This window comes from Heterodontus francisci, chromosome 13, assembly GCF_036365525.1.
Source record: "Heterodontus francisci isolate sHetFra1 chromosome 13, sHetFra1.hap1, whole genome shotgun sequence".
NCBI lineage: Eukaryota > Metazoa > Chordata > Chondrichthyes > Heterodontiformes > Heterodontidae > Heterodontus > Heterodontus francisci.
Window position 1 is genome coordinate 15,108,874 of NC_090383.1, and position 27,702 is coordinate 15,136,575.

At 39.2% G+C, this 27,702-nt stretch overlaps 1 protein-coding gene across 1 annotated transcript in view; it reads right to left on the reverse strand.

Annotated features, from left to right (window-relative positions):
• Positions 1–13,923: 13,923 nt before the first annotated feature.
• Positions 13,924–27,702, reverse strand: part of xrn2 (5'-3' exoribonuclease 2) — a 112,911-nt gene continuing 99,132 nt past the window's right edge. The window contains exons 28-30 of the mRNA XM_068044391.1: positions 22,774–22,837; positions 15,817–15,958; positions 13,924–14,354 (exon numbers count right to left, since the gene is read on the reverse strand). Coding sequence (XP_067900492.1) covers positions 14,295–14,354; positions 15,817–15,958; positions 22,774–22,837 — 266 coding nt within the window. The 3' untranslated portion in view covers positions 13,924–14,294. The remainder of the gene's footprint in view (positions 14,355–15,816; positions 15,959–22,773; positions 22,838–27,702) is intronic.

A 27,702-nucleotide genomic window follows, 5' to 3' on the forward strand; every position in this document is an offset into this window, starting at 1 on the left:
GTGAACCATCTCTAATATCATCTCCTGTGGGAAAGTAAAACCTAGGCCCATGTTAAAAAGCTGACAGTTTGCAGGAAAAAGCTAACCAGTTTCCTTCTTCATTTCCTAAGGTGTGATGGGTTTTCCAGTAACGAGTACCACTCAGACAATCTCATTTCAAGAAATCTAATAACTTGCATAATGTGAACCCTTTTGAAGGATAAAATAGTTCTATACTACCACCGGTCTTTGCTCTTTATAATAGGGAAAGGGTGAGGGGAGGGGGGAGGAATCACTTAATTGTTATCTGATGTGAATGGACATCCTCTCATTCCCAGAAACCGTATCTTCGATGGAACCATATTGTCTGCAACCAGTCCATTTTAACAGCCAGCGACATTGTTCACTTGCAGTAAGAAACTAAATATGAAATGGCATACTTACCTCAACAATGGGCACAGTTTATGTTGTAGAGATGAAGTTACATCTATGCAGCTGTTCTGGGCAGAGATTCGTTTTTGTGCCAGTGGTTTTCAAGTATTCACGCACAAACGTGCTAGATGTCCGGCGTTATTAAACTATGATCCAGAAGAAAAATATACATCGTTTCTTGAAGCTTCCACGCAATTCTTGCGTATATTTACAAGTTTTGTAAGTTTATATAAGGGCCATTAACATCAATTTTACAGGTTTATGGAAGTGTGTAACGCTTCGCTCGCACTGTTCAGCCACTACATCATTAAAAAAAAATCAATGGCTTGATTGGCACACAGTAATAATTGATTTGGATGCTTCGTCTTTTTTGCTTTTAAAGAAATAAGACATGTTTATCCTAATAGTTTCTAAATGTATGTTCTTCGTGTAAAGTTGAAGTATACAGGACCAGTTTCAAAAATAATTGCAGGAGAATGGTGTAAGCTGTACAAACGCTGAGTCAAAATATGAACTCAGAAACTGATACCGGGTAATCGAAAGCTTTAACATTCACTCGAAAGGCTTTAATCTCAACTACATTTCAAAATGACCCAATTTATCGCTTTAATCCTTGCACTCTTCGAAATACTGCAAGAGCATTTTATTGCAACATTTCTATGATTAGTTCCAAAAAAAATCATTTATCGAGAATACAGACTTTATAAGGAGAGCCGAACTGCTCTGAATGGGTTCCACCCCAATTCCTTGTTAATGAAAATTAAAGTGTGTTCGGGTTAATTGTATTCAAATCCAAACAATCAGCAATAATTTTATTCTCTGTCATTATCCACGTTGTTAAAAGCGTTGCACTTGTTACTTCAAAGGTATCAGTGCAGCCCAAACGTGACAGGTCTATTTTGTTGTCCAGCAGTGAAGTGCCATATGACCCCGCCTCACGCCCATTCAGTATTGCAATAATAGTTAAACGGCTGCTATTTTTCCTTTAATAAATTTAATTTACAGATTCACGTTATTCTGAAAGTTAGCCAAAAAACCGACCAAAATTGTGTATTTGGAAACAGATACTGCAGTTATTGAACCCCAAACCTCAGCATGGATGATTTATGAAAGTTCTCGAAGCATTCTCTGATTCCACGCGCTATGCCCATTCTTCCTCCGGAATATTTGTACAGTATTTCATGGGATGAAGTTCATTCTTTCTCATTCCTTTAATAAACGAGCGTCTTTCTGGGGCAGCCAATAACAATTAAATAATCGATGGCATGCTTCCTCCGATTGCTGGTCCACCTGTCAGGTAACAAAACGAACCAATCGACAGGGGACGTTGAAGAGAAACCACAAACGTCAACCATTTAGAGTAAAGGAGGGCGGGACTTCAGATTTTTTTTGGCTTTGGGCAAATTCCCCAAAACCAATGGACGTAGATATTTCGAAAATACTTTCAAAAGCAGATTAATTCAGTGTTTCAGACCTTTTCAAAATGGCACGAAAGTAAATGTCCTTTATTTTGACAAGAGTTTGGATGTTACCAGAATTATAGGATAGCCACCTGTCACGATAATCATTATTTGCAGTGCTAATACAAATTTCAGATTGCTCAAAGCTTTCTATACAATTCCCAATATTGTAAACTGCTAATTTAAAAGGCTGTTAATAAAGAAATGCAAAAAAAGTTTGTGTATTTGCTACCCGTTCATGCAATGTTAATAAAATAAAGACTGCCTTAGCAAATATTTTGAATGTAAAGAAAATGATTAACACTTTGAGAATTCTAATTGCATTAGCCCTATCAGTATCACCACTGATAGTTGACTTTCCTAAGCATTGTTTATGATAGCATTGGCTTTCTCACCAAACTTTATAATATGTTTTGTAAAAGTGTTTTTCCCTTTTTTAAAGCAGTTAAGAGATGAAGATTTATAAAATAGTGGGATGGAGCAAAGCATTTTTTGTTGGTCGGGTGTTTGGCCTGAATGGTTACCCATCATCATGTTTAAAGATCTCCAAACAAAGCTAAGGAGAAATCCATAGAGGGCGTTTCTCTTTCCCTAATAAGGAGTGCGGACTGTCTCCCTGTGGAGAGACTCTGATTCCAGGGAGTTTAGCACTTGGACAGTGAGCAAGGTTGGTTGGTTAATCATCAGCAGTGCCTTGAAGTATTCATAGGAGCAGGAAAAGGCAATTTAGCCCTCAGGTCTGTTCTGCCATTCAATGAGATCATGGCTGATCTGAATCTGAATTCCACATACCCACCTTTGCCCCATATCCCTTAATACTTTTGGCTAACAAAAATCTGTCAATATCACTTTTAAAACTAACAATTGATCTAGCATCAATTGCCGTTTGCAAAAGTGCGTTCCAAACTTCTACCACCCTTTTCATGAAGAAGTCTTTCCTAATTTCACTCCTGAATGGTCTAGCTGGAATTTTTTGACAATGCGCCCCCAAATAACGGGAATGGTTTCTCCCAATCTACCCTGCTACTCTTAATATCTTGTGAACTTTGATCAAATCACCACGTAACCTTATAAATTCCAGGGAATACAACCCTAGCTTGTTTAATCTGCTTAACCATTGGAGTCCAGGCTATTTTTCTGGTAAATTATGTCTAGCACAGGTGTTGAATTATCAAATTTGCCACAAAGGGTTAACTTAGCTCCAAACTTCCATCAACAAACATATCATCATGGTGCCTCAAGTACTGCAGACAGTATACAAAAACACACCCAAAGCAGAATCATTGTAAGTGCATATGTTACCCCGTGACAATAAACATTGGGATATTAGAACTAGTTTGTCATTACTTATCTGTTCAATAAAAAGATATATACATAAAATGATAGCTTACTATATATTTTTGTATTCTTTGTTTATTCTTATGTACTATAGATGAGAGGGAAGTCTCTAGGGGAACCTACCCCTCATCTGAGCCAGAATTGTGTGAATTCTTTCCACTTGTCTGGCCCTAGACATGGTTCCATCAAGTAGTAATTTCTTATAAGCAAGACAAGGCAAGATGACAAGAATAAGTGGAGGAACCAGTCATCAATAGCGATAATGTAAAATGAGCAGTAATATTTAGCAATGAATTTTAAGCAATGTTGAGCAACGAGGCTAAATGTATAATTTTTGTAGCTATATTTCAACGACAAATTAAACAAAGGTACAGCATAATTAACTACATGGCTATGGTAAAATGCAAAAAACTCAAACCAAAGAAACGAATTTAAAACCAAGGCTCAGAGGAAAGCAAGCAAAGTAATTTGTATGTAATCAGCAATTGATTCTGACACATAAAGATAAATGATCCAACCTATTTCATTAATTATGCACTGCATATTATGCAAAACTCTCACTGAACCTTTGAAGAATGGTATGTGTCCATGACAGTATTTTTAGAATGGTAGCTGCATGGAGCCAGCAGATTCAAATTATACAAATGCCGGTTAAATTCTAATGTTGAAGAGATATAGGCCGAGAAATTAGTCTCGGGCAGTGGCGCAACGCGGGCGGTATCGGATTGGCCACCCTTTCTACGCAGCGCCTGATGGTCTGTTCCATTGACTGAAGATCAGGCACTACATCTCTCCCGCGGATCAGAGATGAACCTCTAGTAGCTCATAGGCTACAGAAAGGATTCAGAGAAGAGTGAGGAAGGCAATTCCAAGCCTTAAAGGGCTACAATTATAAAGAAAAGCTCACGTGACTAAACGTATTTGTGCTGGTTGAAAGACTGAAGTGAGACTTGATGCAAGTATTCGAAATAATGAAAGGTGTAGATAGAGCAAGAGTAACAAACTATTTAACTTAGGCTCCAAGCATAGAAATAGAGGAGACAAGAATCTTGAGCAAGATGCGAGGACAGTTAAAACTTATTTTCACCCGTATAATAGCAGATATGTGGGACAGACTCCCAGAGAAGGTGGCTGATTTGGGATCAATTGACCCCTTTAAAAGGAATTGGACAGATCTTGTCGCGAAGAGATAACACATTGGGCCAGATTTTGCTGTTAAAGTAATGGCGTGACCAATGACACTCACCATAACTTATGCGCAAATAGTACAGCAACTTCAGGCAAAGAGGCAGATGCACAATCAAACTCAAAAAAAAGTTAATATCTGATTGTGGCACTCAGTCGCTTCATTTGCAAAAAAATGGCACGTGCTGTCTCGCTCACCATTGAAATGCTTTTAATGGCGTGAAGTTGCTGTATTTGTGCGGTAGATACAAACTGAACTTACCAGAAAAAGTTACGCCAAGTTATTGCAAGTCTAAGTACATCTTAACAGTGATAAATGTTAATTGCTGCCAAGGAACCTTTCTGGCATTGAAAATTGATCATTGAAAGTGTGGAGTGTCATTCCTTCTGGCATTGTTTGTAGCTTTAAAAATTTAAATTTTTGAACTTTTTCTCTCTCTCGCTTCCTGTTTCTGTGCCTGATTTGATGTTGAATTTTTTTCCACTCTAACTTACACTTCCTTCTCTTTCTTGCTCGGTTAACCCCATAAACCTTCAATCTGACTGGTTAAGGAAGTACAAAGTTGCCTTGCCCTGTTCACTCTGGGCCCAGATGCACTGTTTCCCTTGGTACCAATATGTACTTTCAGCAACTTGCCACGCAAAAAATGTAAAATCTTTAACATGCAAGGGGAAACCTAAATAATGGTAGACACCTTTAGATGCCCTTCTTCTTTGGCCTCCTTGCCTCAAGAGACAATGGGTAAGCGCCTGGAGGTGGTCAGTGGTGTGTGGAGCAGCGCCTGGAGTGGCTATAAAGGCCAATTCTAGAGTGACAGACTCTTCCACAGGTGCTGCAGAAAAATTTGTTTGTCTGGGCTGTTACACAGTTGGCTCTGCCCTACCACAACATTTCTAAATAGTTTGCCCATCCGCAAGAAAATTCAAACTAATTTAAAGGGTGAGGGTTAGTTTATGTGGATGCTTTGTACAAATAATGTAACCTAACGGCTTTCGAATTTATTTGAAATGACCGTTAGATTTAATCTTGGATGAATTATCTCCACAGCTGGTAATCGCGTAAAATACGTTCTGTGAATCAATCAGCTGTCTCTCTTACTGAAAATGTTACGCATCTTCTGCCATTTGACAGATTTTTCTGACAGTCTTTGTTCCATTTTTATAGAAATAGAGAGCTATTGGGCTGAATTTTCAAAACGGGGTCGGGAATCCGGAACCCAGATGATTTCCAGGTCCAACCCTGCACCTCAGCTGACACAATCTTTAAATATTAATGCCCTAATTGGGCAGGTGAGCTCAGCGCCCAATTAGTGGCGCCGAATGTCTGCAGGAGGCGGGAGCTGGCTGCAGAGTGTGATCAGCAAAGGCAGGCGGTAGTCATGATACGGCTTGCTGTTGCCTTGTCAAAGAGGGCAAGCAGCAGCTCCTTGGAGGGCCAGCAGCGTAAAGAGGGGATACAACGCTTCCAAAAATAAAAGGTCCTGCACGTGGCCCGGTGCAAGATCCCCACGGGTCCAAAACATTTCATTTTTTAACAATGAAGTTTACCCTCTATCTGCTGTGCACCCGACTGGTTAGGCTCACCGGAATCCTAATTCAAAATTACAGTGCGGAGCCTCTTAATGAGCTCCTCCATAAGCTTAATGGGCCCTTAATTGGAAGCAAGCAGCTTCCCCATTCCGTCCTCTCGCCCCCACTGTCCCGGAGGTGTCAGGTTCCGGAGATGACCGCCAGGACCGCGATTTTCAAATTGCATCCACACCCGGTTCCGACCCTGCCAGCGAGATTCAAATTTTATGTTGAGGTTATAGATTTATCAAATCTTTCAAATATTATATATTAGATCAAGGAATATATGCAGTGCTCCCAGTCAAGCAAATCACAGAATTGTTACAGTGCAGAAGGAAGCCATTCGGCCCATAGTGTCTGCACCGGCTCTGTGAAAGAGCAACTCCCTCAGTTGCATAACCCTGCCTTCTCCCCGTAACCCTGCACATTCATCCTTTTCATATAAATCTACTTCCCTTTTGAATGATTCAACTGAACCTGCTTCAACCCCACTCTCAAGCAGTGCATTCCAGAAGAGTTTCTCTCTATCTACTCTGTTCAGACCACTCATGATCTTGAATACCTCTATCAAATCACAGTAAAGCTTCTCTTCAAGGAAAACAGTCGTAACTTCTCCAATCCATCTTTCTAACCGAAGTTCCTCATCCCTGGAACCATTCTCGTGAATCTCTTCTGCACTCACTCCAATGCCGTCAGGTCTTTCCTAAAGTGCGGAACCCAGAACTAGACGCGATACTCCAGCTGAGGCTGAACTAGTGTCTTATACAAGTTCAACATAACTTCCTTGCTCTTTTACTCAATGCCCCTATTAATAAAGCCCAGGATACTGTATGCTTTATCAACCACTCTCTCAACCTGTCCTGCCACCTTTAATGACTTATGCACATATACACCCAGGTCCCTCTGCTCCTGCATCCCCTTTTAGAATTGTACTCGTTATTTTATATTGTCTCTCCATGTTCTTCCTACCAAAATGAATCACCTCACATTTTTCTGCATTGAACTTCATCTGCCACCTGTCTGCCCATTCCACCAACTTGTCTATGTCCTTTTGAAGTTCTACACTATCCTCCTCACAGTTCACAATGCTTCCAAGTGTTGTATCATCTGCAAACTTTGAAATTGTGCCCTGTACACCAAAGTCTAGGTCATTAATATATATCAGGAAAAGCAAGGATCCCAACACTGATCCCTGGGGAACTCCACTTCCTCCAGACTGAAAAAACATCCATTAACCACTGCTCTTTGTTTCCTGTCACTCGGTCAATTCCATATCCATTTTGCTACCATCCCCTTTTATTCCATGAGCTATAAGCTTGCTGTGTGGCACTGTATCAAATGCCTTTGAAAGTCCATGTACACCACATCAACTGCATTGCCATCATCAATCCTCTCTGTCACTTCCTCAAAAAAAAACTCCAGCAAGTTAGTTAAACATAATTTTCACTTAAGAAATCAATGCTGGCTTTCCTTAATTAACTTGCATTTCTCCATGTAACTATTGATTTTGTCCCGAATTATTTTTCTATAAGTTTTCGCACCACTGAAGTTAAACTGACTGGCCTGTAATTGCTGGGCTTATCTTCACACCCTTTTTTGAATAAGGGTGTAACATTTGCAATTCTCCAGCCCTCTGGCACCACCCGAGTCTAAGGAAGACTGAAACATTATGGCCAGTGCTTCTGCAATTTCCACCCTCACTTCCCTCGGTATCCTTGGATGCATCTTATCTGGTCCTGGTGCTTTATCCACTTTAAGTATAGACAGCCTATCCAACACTTCCTCTTTATCAATTTTAAAACTCTCTAGTGTGTGATTTACCTCCTCTTTCAACATTACCAAGGAAGAAGATGCAACCCAGGCAAAGAGATGAAAGTATTCATTTAATACCTTAGCTATGCCCTCTGCCTCCATGTGTAAATCCCCTTTCTGGTCCATAATTGGCCCCACTCCTCCTTTTACTACCCTTGTACTATTACTATGCCTATAGAAAACTTTGGGATTTCCTTTAGTGCTATCTGCCAGTTTATTTTCATGCTCTCTCTTTGCTTTTTCCCTTCCCCTCTGGACCTTCTATATTCTCCCTAGCGTGGGATATTAAATAAATAGCATTCTAATAGAACTGGGCCTTTACTGTGGCATTTTCTTACCAATCTTCACTTTCTAACAGTTAATTTTCTTGAATTATAATCATCTGCAATTTTAGGATCCGGGGGAAGCTATTTTCATGAAAAATCATGGTAGTCATCCTAAGGAAACAACTGGTAAACTTTATAAATCAGGTGAGGGAGACCATTGAAAATGTCTTTCCCTTCACATCACCTGCCTCATCTCAGCACTACTTCATTGCTTGATAACTGCAATGTTGTGAAATTCCCCATAATGCAACTATCACCAGCAGTTAAGGCCAGGATAAGAGATGCTTGCTGCCATTATGTTACTCAGCTCTTTCATGAACCTCAGAATGCTGGACAAATTAGAAGAAAAAAGTTTAAGATAGTTGCACCAGCTGTAATCATTTTGGAACTGTACCCAAGAAAGTGTCCAGCTGGCATAGGAGGTTATTTATTTCCACAAAATTCTTTCAGGCTCAGGCAATACCTGCTATTGCCATTTAATCGTTCTTCAGCTTCCACATATCTTCCAGATGCGTTATTGGCATGGTCCACTTCTATTGCTACTAAGCTGGACAAGAATTCTCAGTTCCTCCAAAGTACTGAACTGCCAGGAACACGTTGTGAATGTTGCATCTGTGCTGATTCACTACAGCTTTTTTTGACGAGGGTCAGGGACCTTGTTCGCATCTGTTTATGTATTTGACTACAGTTTCAAGACTGCTGCTGCTTGGAGGACAATGCTTTTGGGCCCTCCCTATTGGTAGGGGCAGATATGCAGTAATTTAAGTGCAGGCTAGCAGTTTACTGATGAGCATTTGTTGAATACTCTAGGATTTGACATTTTTAGGAAATGTGCACATTTCGTCCTATGTGCACATTGCAATTTCTCTGCCATTACCAGCCAACTGTGTTGGAGGTAGGATAGGTACCAAGGCGTCAAACCTCTGGGATCATAATCCAATATGCCTTCTCCAGTCAACATAATGAGCATACATTTTTTGTTTTAAAAAGTGATAACCACATAAGTGACAGGATACATAGCGGGAAACCATGTGTATGTATAAATATCCCCAATAGCCCTCGAGGTCAGCCTTCTTCTTGAACCACTGCAGTCCACCTGCTAAAGGTACTCCCATACTGCTGTTACCTAAGTTGTTCCAGAACTTGACCGAGTAATGATGGACAGCAATATATTTCCAAGTCAAGATGGCATGCGACATGGACAGAAACTTGGAGGTGATGGGTGCTCCTATGCATGTCCTGCCTTTGTCCTTCCAGGTGGCTGCTTGCACATGTTGCTACAGTACAGAATCAAACTCAAATAATGAAAGTAATTTAAAAACATAACAGACACAGAAGAAAAAAATGCCCAATACTGTTCCTCTTTTTATTTGTAGTTGTCTTTTTATATGTTCATTTCACTCACGGAAGCAGAAGATTTGTAAGGCAGATGGGCATTTAGAGAGTATAGGCTTAGAAAGGAAATCAAGAATTACAGCTACAATAATCATAAAAAGAACCAGCGTCCTGACAGAGGCTGTGGTTTAGAAACGACCTGAAAGTGACACTTTTGTTTGGAGAGTGATGTTGCAATGGTTGGGCAGGGTGGAAGGGGGAAGTGTACCGAGGGGAGCACTCCAGGGATTAGTGCCCTACAGTCCCCAACAAACAGTAACTTCAATTCTGAATCCAATCCAAACAGATTAAATTGGTAGAGAATACCAATGGGGGTCAGGATGCAATTGAACCAGGGAAGCAGCCAGATTTAGGAGTTTATAAGTAAATGGCCAGAACAGTGGTGGATGAAATTCAGCATTAATAGTCAGAAGGTACATTGGAAGCAAAAATGAATGTCAAGTATAGTTTGAATGGCACGGAAACAAATGAAGCTAAACAGCATCTAGAAATGACAGGTTCAACTAATATGTCAATCACTGTGGCACAACAATAAATAAAGTGCCTAGAATACTAATAATTGCAGAATAAATCAGAGAATGTCATGCTAATATTTTGCAGTACACTGCTCAAACTGAACCTCGAGTATGGTGTTCACTTTTGGTCAAAGTCTACATTCATATTGCTACCAATAACTTACAACGGGCGACACAGTGGCGCAGTGGTTAGCACCGCAGCCTCACAGCTCCAGCGACCCGGGTTCAATTCTTGGTACTGCCTGTGTGGAGTTTGCAAGTTCTCCCCGTGTCTGCGTGGGTTTCCTCCGGGTGCTCCGGTTTCCTCCCACAGCCAAAAGACTTGCAGGTTGATAGGTAAATTGGCCATTATAAATTGCCCCTAGTATAGGTAGGTGGTAGGGGAATATAGGGACAGGTGAGGATGTGGTAGGAATATGGGATTAGTGTAGGATTACTATAAATGGGTGGTTAACGGTCGGCACAGACTCGGTGGGCCGAAGGGTCCGTTTCAGTGCTGTATCTCTAAATCTAAATTTATATAGTACTTTTAATGTTTCAAACTTCTCAAAGCATTTTAGAGTGATACGGCACTGCAACAGGCCCTTCAGCCCACCGAGTCTGTGTCGACCAACAACCATCCATTTATACTAATCGTACATTAATCCCATATTCCATACCACATCCCCACCATTTTCCTACCACCTACCTACACTAGGGGCAATTTACCTATCAACCTGCAAGCCTTTGGCTGTGGGAGGAAACCTGAGCACCGGGCAGAAACCCATGCGGTCACGGGGAGAACTTGCAAACTCCACACAGGCAGTACCCAGAACTGAACCCAGGTCGCTGGAGCTGTGAGGCTGTGGTGCTAACCACTGTGCCACCCTTTTATATTTTACAGGCAGAGAACAGCACCAAACAAAATTAGGAAGGAAATTAGGGCAGGTGGCCAAAAAGGTAAGTTTTAAAGGGGCTTTTGCAGAAGCAATGAGATATAGCAAGGGAGGGGTTTAGGGAGAACATTTCAGAATGTGGGAAAGATGCTGAAAGCTGTCATTGATTGCATAATGGACGGAAGAGGAATTATGCAGTAGACAAGAGCTAAGAGCAGAGGGTAGAAGGGATATTAGGGCTAGAGGAGGTTGCAGAGGTAGGGAGGGGAGTAATGCAGAAGTTTGTAGATGAGGAAAAGGATTTTTAAGTCAATAAACAGAGAGATGGAGAGAAATGGTCCCCGGAACCATGTGGCACCACCTTATAAAACTGAGAAAAACACTCCCAAGAATCTTTCTTATCCAGCACAAGATCAAATCAGCGATCAAATGCAACACTGGCATTATGCCACCCTAAGGTACACAGAGGTACTAACTGTCAGGGCTTTCTAGAGTAGTCTGGTCAGTATCTTGAAGCCATGTGCGAAGTCTCTGGTCTTAAGACAAGATACATACTGCTGCCTTCTGAAGGGAGAAAGATTTACTAAACAAGTCTAACCTGCCGTAGTAGCCATGAACGGAATTGTATTTGGGCATAGATTTTAATCCCTAAAACTCTTCATCATAACTTGTTCCCTAAAGATTACCAGAAAAGCCAAAAGGAAGCCAAGCTCTAAAATAAAGTTTGGCTGAAGAGTAAGCTACCTTGTGATTCAATTCTTACTTACCGAACAGGACATACCAAGTCTTGAGGCCTGGATGAGCAAAATCCCTGCTTCATGTAAATACCAAATACCCTTCATGGCCATGGGAATGGTGCACAATTTGTAAAGACTGACACGGTTGCTTTTCCACACCATCTGCATGGAATCCCAAATACAAAACACAAGTGGTTATGGTGCAGGAAAAAAAGAAAAGCACCACAGCAGGTTGTGGTACTGAATGTTGTAAATCTGGTAATTTATGGACTAACACCAGAAAAATAACCATGAAAATGTCCAGATATCAAAAATCAAACAGGTTCACTGATGTCCTTCAATTCTCGGCCTACATATTACTCCAGTCCCATGCTTTGTGGTTAACTCAATATGCTTAGCACAACTAGAAATGTGCAATTAAATGTTGTCATTACTATTGTTGTCCAGATCCCAGGAACTAATTTTGCAAAAGCCATGAGGTATTAAAACAAAGACCTGGAAAAGAGCGAAGATTGCCAGTACACACTATATGGAGACCTAACTGGAGCCAGAATTTGCAGGACATAAAACCTCAAATTAGTGTTCATAAAGGCATTCAAATCAAAACTCTGCTCAAGGAATTGGGGGAATAATACATGGCTAAATCTCTTTATGCTTCCAGCAACATAGTGCAGTAGCATAACGGTCTCATTACTGGACTAGTAATCCAGAGGTCTGGATTAATGACCAAGATATACAAGTTCAAATCCCACCATGGCAGCTAGGGAATTTAAACTTAATTAAATTGATCTCGAATTCAAAAATTAGTATCAGTAACTGTGACAAAGACTGCCATAAAACATCTGGTTCACTAACGTCCTTAACTGGTCTGGCCTATGTGTTGACTCTTAACTTCCCTCAAATGGCCGACCAAGCCGCTGAGTTGTACTCAAGGCGGCAGTTCAATATCACCTTCTCAAAGAAAATTAGGGATGGACAATTAAATGCTGGCCTTGCCAATGATGCCCACATCCCATGACTGACCAAAGAATAAATCTGTCAAAAAGCAAATAAAATATTTAGTTCAAGTAAAATGCACAATAAAGTAGCCTTTACAAACAGATGTAAAAGTTAACAGAACATTGGGGTAATATTGACTTTTGGACTCCAATGGAAATAAATCTCAACAGTGGTTACAACAAGCTGCCAAGTCGCTATCATCTATTACTTGATTGCACAAAGTCCAAATTACTGCCATTATCTTTAAATAGGCAATGTTGATATCTATCTAAAGACTACAACTAAAAAGCCACTTACCCATGTTTACCAAAAAATCCAATTAAAACAGCATTTGTACAAACGACAATTGGCTTCAATGACATATTTCCCCCACCTCACTAATCTCACATCCTAGAGAGAGAAAGAAAGCTGCACAAGATGACTTTTCACCCAGCAACCAGAAAGTCCAAACTTCCCCTATTTCTGAGGGAAGGCACATGGCTTCCACTTGGCATCATCTATGCAGAAATTCATCCAAAAGTTAATGTTACACCACCTTCCACACTGGCACTATTCTTGAAAGCCAAGATCAGCACACCAATAGGAAAAGGTTTATTCCTCATCAAAATCAACATGATCAAGTTTTTAAAAACTCATTGTTGTTTTCTGTACATAAACTCCTCACTTATGTTTTTAGACAAGTATCTTGACAATGATCAAGCGTCTGACGACTTGATATCATTTGCTCGAAAACACTGGGATAGATTTGAATTTTCATTGCCGGTGGTGGCTGCGGATCACTCATCATCCAATGACTTCATTTATAAGAGGCAGTCAATCCACTAGTGGCAGTTTCTAAGGGTGATGAAACTTAAAATTTACTCCATCATCTCAAAATTTCTTCAAGCCAAGGCAAGTTCAATGCTCACGCATCCACTTCAACCCACCCCAAGAATGTACGGCTGTACTTAAAAAGAATAAATAAATCGCAAACAGTAACTGAACAAACATAATTTGATGGTATTCCTGCAGTAAAACAGATGTAGTGTATCAACAGCTTCCCAGTAATCAAAGTTATAAATATTGGGGTCATGAAATATGTTCCTGAAGCTATACATGGTGCGACATATTCATATGACAACTTTCAAAAATCAACACTAATGACCAAAGTATGTTTCAAAAAATTGTAAAAAGTCCTCACATTTGAAACATACTACTTAAAAAGCTTTGCTTTAAAAGAAACATAATTGCGATTTCCTTTGGATCTAAGCAAATATATTAGCTTCAAGAAAGTTATGGAAAGAAAAAAATGAAACGGAGAATAGTAAACCAAAGATTTTAAAGCATTTACTAAAGATCACTTCTGATGTACAGTGTACAGGAATAAAAACTTAATTTTGTTTACCCAATTTTGAGATATACTAACCCATTATAATGCAAACAATTAAACTTGACTGTATAAATTCTGCAATATATTTATCACGCCCGGTCATGACAATTAAAAAAAAAAATGGAAACGGCAGAATCCATTTTACAGCAAGTGAAACACCAAGCACAAAAATACATACAAACACATTAAAAACTAGGTCAGCACTCTTTACAGGTATAATGGTTAAAATTCAGCTTGGATGTATGCTGATAATTAACTGGACCCTGTAAGGCACAGCTTGTGTTGCAGAATCAGATAAAGCTTTTACTTCCAGCTGTATCTGCCAGAATCTGGTGGCAATGGGTAACGCCTCTCAGGATATGCCTGAAAAATAAAATGTTGCAGATGTTTTAAGTGACTGAATAACCAAAAACTACAATTAAAATAGGTACATAGATGCACAATTATGTCATTGATTTTGATAGATGCAAGTCTATACATGCAAGATTGTGCAATCCTGCCTTGCATTGGGATTTATTTTTTTAACCATCATTTTCCACAGAAAGGATTTGGAAACAAACTACATGTAAGTGCGGTGTTTTAAATTAAAGTTGTTCAAAATTCTCCTTAAAGACGTATGCTGCAGTACTGTGACAAAGAGGGAACTGGTGTGTTAATGAGTCAATTATCCAAAATAACTGGAGACAAGAAGTAATTTATCTCTATTCAGACTACAAGTAGGCTAGTCAAGACAATATTCTTGGGTACCCAGAGCAGGGTGTACGCTGATAATATAAGCTTGGAAGGTAGTCCGTTTGGTTGTCAGGCTTACATGTGAATCCCAAGTGGAGAAGAATCAAAGGAAGGGAAGACAGCCATCCCACTTCGAATGAACACAGAGAAAAAGGCTGGGCTTTCCAGCAGTCCAATAAGTAATGGACCAATAAGAGAAAACCCTCAAATCATAAGCCAAGGGTCAGTCAGAACCAAGAGGCTACTCAGGAAAAGTTCAGTTAGCCCAACATCATGGGCAAATGTGGTGTATTTTGAAAAAAAAAAATTACAGGGAGGTGTTTGAAGTTGCGTGAAGCAAGTTTTGATTATAATTGACACTTTGTAAATTCACGCGCTGCTTGAAAAATAAAGCAGCTTAATAATTCGTATCTGATCTCATCGCACCACCTCATTTCAGTCCACCTATTGAAAGGTTAGAGAACAGCATGTGTGAAAGACATGATACCCAGTTAAAATTACAAGGGGGCACTACTGTTCTAATTCCCTCACCCCCGTTAAACTATTATATGCTTGTTATTAGGTAGACTGGGCAGTCATGGAGATAAAAAGAAAATGACAGACTTGTATTTATATACTGCCTTTCAGACCTCAGGACATCCTAAATCACTTTACAGCCAATGAGGTACTTTTGAAGGGTAATCACTTTTGCAATGTAGGAAACCTAGCAGCCAATTTGTACACAGCAAGCTCCCACAAACAGCAATGTGATAATGAGCAGGTAATCTGCTTTTTGAGATGTTGATCGAGGGATAAATATTGGCCAGGGCACCAGGGATAACTCCCCAGCTCTTCTTCGAAATAGTGCCATGTGATCTTTTGTGTCCACATTGAGAATTTTTGTGGGTTGTAAATTGCACGCAGAAGAGAAGGGAGGCATCCATTCTTTTAGTATGCAGGATTGGAAGCTAGATCTTGGACACCTTTGAATTCAGGTACTTTAAGTTACTTAGTTATCCAAAAGGATCAAAATTTTTTTGAAATGCTAGCACAACATAAATTAAACACTGTAGTTAATTAAAAGAAAGCAATATATTATTGTGCACTTTGTTACCTGTCGCCCTCGACGATCATCATGCCTCTGTTGGTATTGGCTTGGCATTCCTGATCCCAGCCTGTGATGGCTCTGCTGGAACAGACCAGCCTGAGACTGCATGATACGATTCCATGCCAACTGCTGCTCAATCCCTTGGTTTCTATGAAGTAAAAAAAAAAGTTAGTTTGCTGTTAATACTTCCTTTACAATGGACTACATTTAACTGTCAAGTTCCAAATTTTATGTCCCACTAACATGGGGGTCAATTGAGAAATCGGAAGGGAGAATTGCACACAGACAATTCCTGGCATCTTCTAGCAGTTAGCTACAGGTTCACTGACAGCAGACTAGAATAAGCTATTAACCTGCCTTCCAACTTTATGGGGAACCAAAAAAAAGAGATGAAATGCCCAAATATCCATATAATAGACAAAAAAAAAGTAATACAAAAGCAAAATACTACAGATGGTGGAAATCTGAAATAAAAACAGAAAATGCTGGAAATACTCAATAGATCAGGCAGTATTCTGTGGAGAGAGAAACAAGAGTGAACATTTCAGGTCGATGACCACCTCCCTACAAGTCATATTCTTGTGCCACTTGCTTAACATTTCAAATCTATAATATGAGCAAGCAATATGGAGAATACCCACATTCACCCCCTTCATATTCTAATTTGCTGTTGGAATGCTTTTCTGAATGATAATATATTTTGTGTAATACCATGCAGCAAAACTCTTCATACCAATTTAGTAGAATTCAAGTAGATGCTACAATATAATTCAGATGTTATGGTTCTCCAGATCTTCAATTCTAGATTTACTGACCTGGAACATCCTAGTTCAGCCATGCTTTTCAAGTTCATTTTAAATAGCCATGTTTTCTGACACCCAAGACCATTAATCAACATTAATATTTATAAATTTAACATTTATATATCAACTGTGATTCAAGAATATTCATATGCTGGTTTTCCAAATGTGTACATACCACATTTGAAAGCTTACAAGCCCAAAAAATATTTAAACTTCAACCATGCAATTAGTGTAAATCATTACATACATACAAAATTTATACTGATGGGCCAAAATTCTAGTTTTGAGATTTAGCTTTCATAATAGTCTGATGAGAGCAGCGATTTATTCTTAATAAGTATAGCACATGAAAAAACTTTTATTTTGCCCAATAATTTTGCATAAAAACCCTTGGATCAACATGCCAACATGCATTATTTATAACTAATGAACTCAAGCCCTTTTCTGATGGCTCCAAGAAGGGGAAAACCTGTTTTGGCCGAAACCAAAAAAGACGACAATCCACACGAGTAGTAAATAAATACGCCCATAGAAGGGGGCTTTATTTTCTAAATAGCCAGACACTTTCATGAAGCCTATTCTTTCCAGTTAATTGCAGGTTGTAAATGAATTCTTACTGCTGAGTATTTTGAATCTAGGGTAGGGCCATGGCTGTATTTTCCCATCCATTATGCTACTCAATATGTCAGAAGGTCTGATTGGGAAGAAACCTTTTCAAGTCCTATTGATGCAGTTTCCATTGACCATGGTGACCTAGCAACACAAGTACTAATTGGCACAGACTGACTGACATTTGGTGTACAGTTTATATGGGAACAAGAATCCACTTCAATTATAACCCAGTTTGTCAGCCTAGATTCCCAACAGGAAGAAATATTTGTCACTATCATCCTTAAGACAGATAAGAAGGAACAGATATGAAAGCACTGCAAACATACCAACTGCTAAATAATTAAATTGCACCAATTTACATTATGAAATGAAGGACTCAATTTTGCCTACAAATGTTGCACTGCAAGTTCAAGATCTCCAAACTTATTGTTTTTAAATACAAGCAACTGATTAAAACAGAATTTTCTATCATAGTATTTTCAGGTTATTCTAGCTTCCTCTGCTTAGTTATGAATACACAAGTGCGACCATCATGTCTAAGTTTAACGTTTCTTAAGGGGTCAGAGTTGCACCCTCCTTGACAAAGATTCCCTCGTTCAGAATAAACAGTTTCCCAGATTTCAAAAAGGTGGTGCATGTAGTCTACCCTCCCCCTCCACTTTATGGAGCTCATGCCAAGGAACCTCCCTTGTTCTCACTTCACGTACAATGATTAATAGACGAGTACTTCCTTTGAGAGAACTTAAAAGCATGAATAAAAACTACTTTTGATCTGCATATATCAAAAGGTTTTTGGAAAAACTACAATTCGTCCCACTATATTGTATTGCAACAGTAAAACTGTGCAGTTTGAAAGGTAGGATACAAAAAGGTACTGCACTCATCTTGGTTCTGTAAATTCAAATTGGCCCTGTACAAAATTTTTGCAACTTGTCAGTTATTGTTGTAGCTGCCACTTAAGTAGCTCCATAGAACATTACAAGATATGACCAACACATGGTTTGTGCATGACTCAAAAAATTGCCAACATTACATGTGCAATGCTAACAGCCTTGGTTTAGTATAGGTAGAGTTAGGAGGTATATATTCTAAACACTTTTTTTTATTTTGCAGAAACAAATTAAATAGACAGCACACAGGGGTTGCTGGATCTACCTTTTTATTGAAGAAACTACAATGGAACACAAGTTGTTCCTATTTTTAAAATTACGGCAGGAGGAAGAAATGCTTGCAACCTTCAATTGAAGGTGGCCATTCTGTGTAGGAATATTATACTGCAGAACTGTCTTGAAGCTGTTAACCTTAGATTTATTTATATGGGTTCTTCAAAGTAGAAATATTAACATTCTGTAACTGAAGCCACTAAAGGTGCATCAACACTCTGGAAATATTTTCACTTAAACTTACAAAGCTAAAACAATTTATTGTACAAAAATTTCACATTCATGCAACATCCCTTACAAAATCCCTTATTGCAAAACCATGTCACATTCATTCTACTGCACAGTACTATTGAACTTTACAAATTCAGTAATCCTCTCCAGGTTTCTTCTGTATTTAATTCAGTTCAATCTTAAGTAGTTAAAGAAACTGTTTTCGGTCGCCACTAATAACTACTGACCTACAGTGACACTGCTCCACAATAGGCTTGTCAGGCCTGAAAAGTTGTACCAAAGAAGCTGATTAGTACTTGAAGAGGTCTGTAGCAAGAATCAATGGTTCGTCTGTACTAATACTGTGGTTCCAGCACAAAATGATAATAGTGGAACACATTAGTTATGCCTCATTAAGCTCCACGATCCTCAAAAGACATTTGCTTAGCCTACCCAAAAATCTAAAGCAGATTTAAGCTTCAAATACTGAATTTTATCATCACACACACACACACACACACACACAACATTCAATAAAGTCATAGCCAAAAGACCTTAAAGGGACTAGCTTCCAAAGTAAAAGAAGTGATTTCTGCCAAGTTTCAGAAATGTAAAACATTATAAATGATGTATTATTTATGTATTTTCATGAAAAAAAACTAAAGATACGGAGGATACAGAGAAGGTCAAAGTGAACTGAATTTTAAAAATGGAATAGGAATTGTATAAAACAAGACTATTCTGAATAGGAACATTAGACAGCGGTGGTTAGTTAAGGGCACCTGAGTAAAACTACATGATGATGATTAAAAAAAATTTAACAGGCACTTAGAAAGATAACCAACACTTAGGATTAAGAGTTTGATTTTTATTAAAAATGATCTCAACTTTGTTACGTTTTACATTTACTCATTTATTCAACGACTGCTTTTTATTAATAAATCCACCACAGTCAAGTTCATTAAACCAAAACTAAAAGGGACGCAATAGTGTGAAAATATTCAAACAATGCAGCGGAAATTTTGTGGAGCTCACTTTGCATCAATCTATGTAGTCTGTGAAATGCTACCCAAAATCAAGATTAGAGAGAACACAAGTCATTGTTAACTAAAAGACCAAATCTAAATGTTAACTGATTACCTAATGTAGATCTGATCCATCTTACTCTTTAAACCACAGCCTTAACTATATGAAAAGAATCTAGAGCCAAAGCATAAAAAGAAAAATTAAGTTCTCTGACAGAATTACGTGACTTTCTGTGAAGCTCAAGGCTATTTGGTCCAAAATAGTCTACGTATTAGAAGTAGAACCAGAGATTTCCTAATTGGGAAAAGGATTATTTTCCTCACAGCTAAAGTCCTTTGGTAAGAGCACCGACTGAACCTGAAGAGCTCCTGAAGATTGGAAGGGAATAGCCTCCTTGATCCAGCCATCTGATAAGATACATAACCACTCATCTGCTATCCAGGGAAGGCAGTCATGGCAACTCACCACTGGAACACAGAGGCAGCAGGAGCATCACATGCTCTTTCTTTCTGGGCTCTCACCTTCCTCTGACAGGATCTCGAAATCTGGTCACAAAGCCTACTTTGGCACAAAAGCAGTATGTCCAGCTGCATGTAAAGTTAAATGGGGATATATTTGGGCTTTGCTGGTGTTTCTTTTTAAGTAAATCTGCGTGGGTTTCCTCCCACATGCCAAAGACTTGCTGGTTGATAGGTTAATTGGCCTTTATAAATTGCCCCTAGTATAGGTAGTTGGTAGGGAAATATAGGGACAGGTGGGGATGTGGTAGTAATGTGGAATTAGTGTAGGATTAGTATAAAATGGGTGGTTGATGGACGGCACAGACTCGGTGGGCCGAAGGGCCTGTTTCAGTGCTGTATCTCTAAACTAAACTAAATCAGTTTGCAGCACTGTTTACTTGGTCACTAAAGAGAATGTTTCCTTTCAGGTCAGTGGGAAACTGGATATCCTGAGTAAGATATGTCTAATGGGCAACATCTCTTGAGCCACAGATCTAAACCCCATAATCAAAGGAGTTAAATGTACACTGCAGATAAAGATTAGCAATCTGATTATCCATTATGAGCTTAGGGAGCGTCTTTAGAGAGGCAGAACTTTGACTTCCAGTAATATGGTCCCAGAGTGCAAACCCAATGGATCCAAAAGTATGTCAACCTCATTTGCAGAGTGCCTTGAGCAAATAAACTTTTGATCTAGTCCCTTAGTTACTTTCTCTTGTTTACAGGGACTCAAAAGTACTGTGCTTCAGCAGCCATCTGTAATTTTGTTAATCCCACCACAAACAAAGCAAGGTGCTGAAGGGGTTGAGTTGTGAATCATAGCTTTCATAAAAGCTATGGAGAGTTTCAGAGTATCCCTACATGAATACTGATTCCACATACAGAAAACTATGGAACCAACCAGTGGACAACTAGACATTGCAAACAAAATGTAAAATCTGAAATCAACAATGAGATCTTGCTGCCTGAGTTTGACTGGCAAATTTAATAAAATTTACTTCAAATTTCTGGTTATGGGTTTGTGTAACAAGAGCACATTAATATTCATCTATAATTTTTCAATGTACAGGATCTTCAACAGCATTCAGAAGCAAAAGCTTTAATTCTCATTAAAGGATTGCAGACAGCCTAGATAGACACCCTGTTAACAGGAAGATTTTAATCAAGCAACAAATCATAGAATGAGAATAAAAGAACAATTTCCCTCAACTTGGATTTGTATTTATTCGTGGCTTCTACTGTTTATACATACACATCTGTGCTTTATAGCTGTAAAACCAAAAGAATGGGACTATTTTTGTGTTATATTCAGAGATCAACGAAGGAGCATTCCCATGAATAAAAGATCACTTTTGTTCTGCTGTTGACAGTTTGCTCATGCCATTTTGGGTCCAGCTGAACATCTCGCCAAAGATCTTTTTGTGACCATGCACTTACCTGACAGGTGAACCAAGGCTGTAGGCATCACCAGATATTTTCAATAAAAATCTTTGTGACGTGTAGTTGAAAAGTATTTAATACAAACTGTTTTGGGATTTAACTGGCTGATAGCCCCTTATTATCCTAAGTTTCCCTGAATGCAAGCATTGCCTAGATAAGTACCTCATTTTTTATTTACCAATTTTTATTCCCTAACAAGTGTTTAGTACAGGCACCCATTACCCTCCAGCACATCAGCTAATTGGTCAGTACTTGGGCCTCAAAAAAGATATCTGATTGTAGGGGGCATCATTGTCAGCACCCACACAACTACATTTGTGATAGGGGTCTCTAGATAGCTATCGGAAGCAAGAGTTCTCTCAGTTTTTGCTCATTCCCTTGCGAGATATGCGAAGGCTAACAGTCGTACTTTGATGGTGGAGATCAGCTAGCAACATGCTGATTCATCAGGTCTGCTCAAGTGCCCCACTTTAAAGTAAAGGACTTGCTAAGAACAAAAAGGAAGTACACAGTCAGACCTTAGTGGTTATAATTCGTAACAGCAAGCAATACATCGGTTCCTCTAGCTACCTGCAGTTTGGGAACCAAAGAACTCAGGATACACCTAACAGGATCTGACATTTCAGACAAGGCTCTGAAAAACCCGCTCAAATTCAACCACTGAATACACCAAGAAAATTGATTTTTTTTTACATGTATGCTCATTTAATGGCAGCCCAGCTTTAGCAAGTATGGTACAATTTACATATCGCGTCAGTTGAAGATTGCAAAAATCTAGTCCTTTTCCTTAAAAGCACAACAGCTTTTCCACTGAACAGAATGACTTTCATAGACAGTGCTGAACAAAATAATTTAAAATGTGGCAGGTACCACAAGAACTACCCTCACAAACTAAAAAATCAACTAATATAATTTACTCATCACAGGTCTCCACACAACCCATCTATATATGATTAAAATTAAAGACACAGTAAGGTACTCGAAAAAACAAAATGAAAAAAAGCCCCTCACATCTTCAGCAGTTTACAGCTAATAAACAGAGTCAATTGTGCAGCGTCCCATAAATAGCAGGGAGAAAAATTACTAGTTAATCTTTTTGGTCAGGCCAATAAAGCAAATAACTGCAATCTCATTATATGACATTCATTATATTGGTTTTCTAGATAGGTTAAATAAATTACAGCCTTGAAATTACATTATTAATCTTACCTCTGAGGTATAAGCTGCTGAAAAAGTGGTTGTGGACCTCGCCATGAATCTTGGGGTCTCAAACCTGTAGATAATACAACTATATTAATATAATTATGATAAAGAAAATCTTCACATTTTGTGCATTAGAAAACTGCAACATTGGGACTTCCTAAACAAAAACATAAATCTGTTCAGTCTTTATATGGATTACAAGCAAGCTTCACCTTTTACAAAAGATCAGATATGCAAGCCTGTTTTCATGAAATCCCACATACTAAATGGAAAATCCATGCACCTTTACTGCCTACAATTACCTCTCTGTTTACTGCAAGAACTTATTTCAAGTGGTGTTGTTTTGATAATCTTTTATTTTTTAAAGCTTTAAATTAACACTAGATGTGCAAAGTTGTCAAACGCTAGCATTTCATCTGTGATACCTTTGCGATGTGTAAGGGTTCTTTATAATATGTTAGGGTAGTCTACTTCCCAGTGCCTAATTCAGCATCAAAGATGTTGACTAAGACTGCTAGTTATTAGTAATGCAACTCCAAAACCATTAGGTATCTGGTGTGGGAAAAAGAAAAATGTCATACTGATACACGAGTGGATGCTCGAGGTTGGGACTGAATTACGTGGTTGAAGTTCTCTGTTCTGCACCTAGCTATGCTATGCTGACTGGGAAGTGCTTGATGCTGGCTTCAGCTTCCCAAAATGGCACATGTTAAACTTCTACCTCACCTCGATGAGTATAAAATTTAGACAAAAGGTTCCAATTTGTATTGGATTAGTTTACTGTGTTACCCTTATGATTAGGCATGTTTAGCACATCATTCAATTTTGTTTGACCTTGCCAACAGTGAAAAGCAGCCAACAGCAGGTTTAACTGAATGGACGTTACACTCAGTGCTAATTGTCCGCAGTTTGTTCAGTGGTTAAGCAGTCATGTTATTTACAATATGCATTTATAAGAAGAAATTAGGTTACAGGGCAAACCTATATTCTTATAAAAATACACTGTAGATCATAAATATAAATAGTTTATTAATCAGCCATCAGATTCTGGTTTATACCTAGTAATATTGTAGAGGCAGTGGTCAGATGTACTCTTCGATACATATATGCTGCAATACTTTCTTTTCCTCCACCCATTTCTCTCCTGTTATGTGCTGACATCTAACCTAGACTTCATATTACCCACTAGGAGGGATACCATGGTGCCTACTAACAACTCTTCCTACCACAGAGAGATACATGCCTTCCACTTAGCATTCATCACAGCAAAATTGCAGAAAGAACTCAGCAAAAGGCTGTAGGGAGTGCCCACCATCCACTCTGTCACCGTACATTGGTACTCCAATGTATCACCGTATAACAAGGCACCTTTTATGTAAAAAGAAAATTAATGCAATTAGAGGCAACGTGCGCTGGGGTCTCAACTATTCACCGTATTAATGACAAATTATGGAATAGAAATAGACATATCCAAATTTGTTGATGACGCACAGATAATGGCATTGTAAGCAGCGTAGATGCAAGCATAAAATTACACAATAATATTGTTAGATTAAGTGAATGTGCAAAACTGGCAAATGGATTTCAATGTAGACAAATGTGAGGTCATCCACTCTGGACCTCAAAAGGATAGAACAGGGTACTTTCAAAATGGTGAAAAGCTAGAAACAGCAGAGGTCCCAAGAGACTTGGGGGACCAGGTACACAGATCATTAAAATGTCATAAACAGGTACAGAAGAATCAAAAAGATTAGTGGAATGCTGGCCTTTATATCTGCAAGAATAGAATACAAGGGAGGTAGAAGTGATGCTTCAGCTATACAAAGCCTTGGTTAGATTACACTTGCAGTACTGAGCAATTCTGGGCACCGTATCTTAGGAACGATTTGCTGGCTGTGGAGTGAGTGCAGCGTAGGCTTACCATAATGATACCTGGTCTCCAAGGGTTAAATTACAAGGGGAGATTACACAAATTAGGGCTGTATTCCCTGGAATTTAGAATGTTAAGCTTTCAAGATATTAAGGGAACTGATCGGATAAATAGAGAGAAACTATTACCACTGTTTAAGGAATCAAGGATTAGGGGGGCATTGTCTAAAAATTAGAGCCCGACTTTTCAAGAGTGAAATTAGGAAACACAAAGGGCAGTGGAAGCTTGGAACTCTCTTCTGCAAATGACAATTGCAGAATCAATTAACTGGATCAATTGTTAATTTTAAATCTGAGACTGATCGATTTTTGTTATCCAAAGACAAAGCATTTGTCAAGAGAGTGTTAATGGCAGAATAATGAACAGCTCTAGCCAAAAGCAAAAACATGAAAAATAAGTTTTTTTTTTTAAACCATGTACCAGTCTTAAAAAGTGACAATGGCACTCATGGTCTGAAATTGTTGAACTCAATGTTGAATCCAGAAGGGACAAATGCTATGTCTTTTACTACAACTATCAATACTCCCTTTGCCTTTTATTCCATGACATCTTTGTCATTTAATCTCTCCTGCCCTCTGCCCCAACACAGACCTTCCTTTTCGTTCTCCCCTGCCCCCCCTTCACTTGCTCAAAGACTGTTACATTTCTAACCTTTGCCAGTTCTGATGAAAGATCACTAACCTGAAATGTTAACTGTTTCTCTCTCCACAAATGCTGCCAGAGCTGCTAAGTATCTCCAGCACTTTGTTTTTCTTTCAGATTTCCAGCATCCGCAGTATTTTGCTTTTACTCATCTAATTCTGGCCTCGAGCATCCCCGATTTCAATCCCTCCACCACTGGTGGCCGTGCCTTCAGCTGCCTAGGCCCTAAGCTCTGGAGTTCCCTCCCTGCACCTCTCCACCTTGCTTTCCTCCTTTAAAACACGCCTTAAAAGCTACCTCTTTGACAAAGCTTTTGGTCCTCTGAGGATATCATCTCCTTTTGTGGCTTGGCGTCATATTTTGTTTTATAATGCTCCTGTGAAGGGTGTGGGATGTTTTATTGCATTAAAGGCGCTATATAAATATAAGTTGCTGATGTAGTAGAAAAAGTCTCTAATCGATAGCTCTCTGGTCATTTCCTAATACTGAACAAATTGCAAATCAATCAAAATCCTCAGCTTCTTTGACAATTCTTATTATCTTTAACAAACTCAGTTATCAGAACCATTTAAAAACAGCTGGAAACACTTGCTATCCAACGAGGCAGAATAAAAGAAAACAGACACTTTCCCTCTGGGTGGCAGTACCTCTATAAAAGCAAAAGTTAATTGTTCATCAAATACTATTGATAAAAAGTGCTATACTTCAAAAGTACAAGTGCGCCTCATGCAATTCTTAGAGCTTCAACTAACTGAACATAACTTTTTAAGCCAAGTACCATCATCTCCCTGGCCCTTCTCTCCTACCTTTTCTGTCACCCAGCCACACCACCATTCAAAACTCCCAAACACACTTATTTGGGATTAAACCTCACCAACCTCCATAACTGGCCAGCACTGCCAGCAGAAAAAAAAAACACCACCTCTAAAATTTTCTCCACATCTGTTCATAACCAAGCAAGGTTCTTCCCATCAACAATCTTACTGTGATGAATGTATTAACCTCCTGGCTTTGACTGAAATTTAACACACTCCTGCCTGGCTATTCCTTCCATCGACTGGCCACCTGAATTGCTACAGTGGCAGTGTCACCTTTAGCACCAAGTCAGACCTTGGCCTTTCCCTGCATTGCACCTTGTTATACCCATCTATGCTTTAAAATTCTCACTGTCTTCAACTCTTCCAAGCTCCTGCCAAAGTTAACTTCCCTCTTCCAGCATCTTATTGAGAGAGAGAGAAAAAAGGATACTTTTTTTGTTGGGGGGTGGGAGGGGTGTCTCTGGTCTCTTGCAACCCATCCTTGAGTGGACTGAGTTAGAGTAGATGGAAGATTAAGGGTGAGGTCATTGATAGAAGAATAGGGGAAAAAAGAATGAAGTGAGTGAGCTGCTGGTTCAAAAGTAGAGATAGTGTTAAGGTACTGGAAGAGGAATGGGTAGTGGGAAGATGAGGAACAGGGTTCACAGTGGGAGCAAAAGGTGGGAGGAGAATGACTAAGTGAAGAGATGGGATCTTCCCCATAACCCCAATTCCAAATGCAGATTTGTAACTACTGGTAACTCCTCCCACAACTATATCATCTCACAGCTGAAAGGGAAGAAAAAGACTGAAAGCCATAGATGACAGAGAAACAAAACAAGTTAAGGGGAGAGATGCTCAAAGTGTAGAGAAAGAAAAAAGAAACTTAACGACAACAGAGAAAAAAAAGAGAACAACCATAATCTCCAACTTACCATGTGCAACACCGTGGGAGATGAACTCGTGTACAAATAAATGTGTCACAGCTGCACCTCCTGCTGAACTTTTATATTCATTGAACTGTGTCTAACCATAACCAATCATGGACTGCACCATCAAGAGATGACAAGTCAGGGAACCATTTCTCAAGTTGAAAAAAATTCAATCACACACCATCCTGACTTGGAAATATATCACTGTTCCTTTGTTGGGTCAAAATCCTGGAACCCCCTCCCTAACAGCACTGTGGGTGGACCCGCACCAGATTGACTGTAGCGGTTCAAGAAGGCAGCTCACCACCACCTTCTCAAGGGCAATCAGGGATGGGCAACAAATAATGGCTTTGCCAGCGACACCCACATCCCATGAAAGTGTTAAAACAAAATCAATAGCTTCAATAAAGTAAAAGGGTGAATCAATCAAAAATCCTTTCTGCTGCCATCTTGGCTCCCCACTAATCTCTGCATATGCTGTTGGAAAAAGGGTTTGTAACAGACCTAAAAAAGTAAAAAAAAAGATTAAACTCACCTGTTTTAGAAATGCCTGTAATAATGTTATTTGCGGCTAGCCTGTAAGATTCCTGAACCTCGGGTTCCTACAAGCTCCCGGAGCCATCACTGTTAGCTG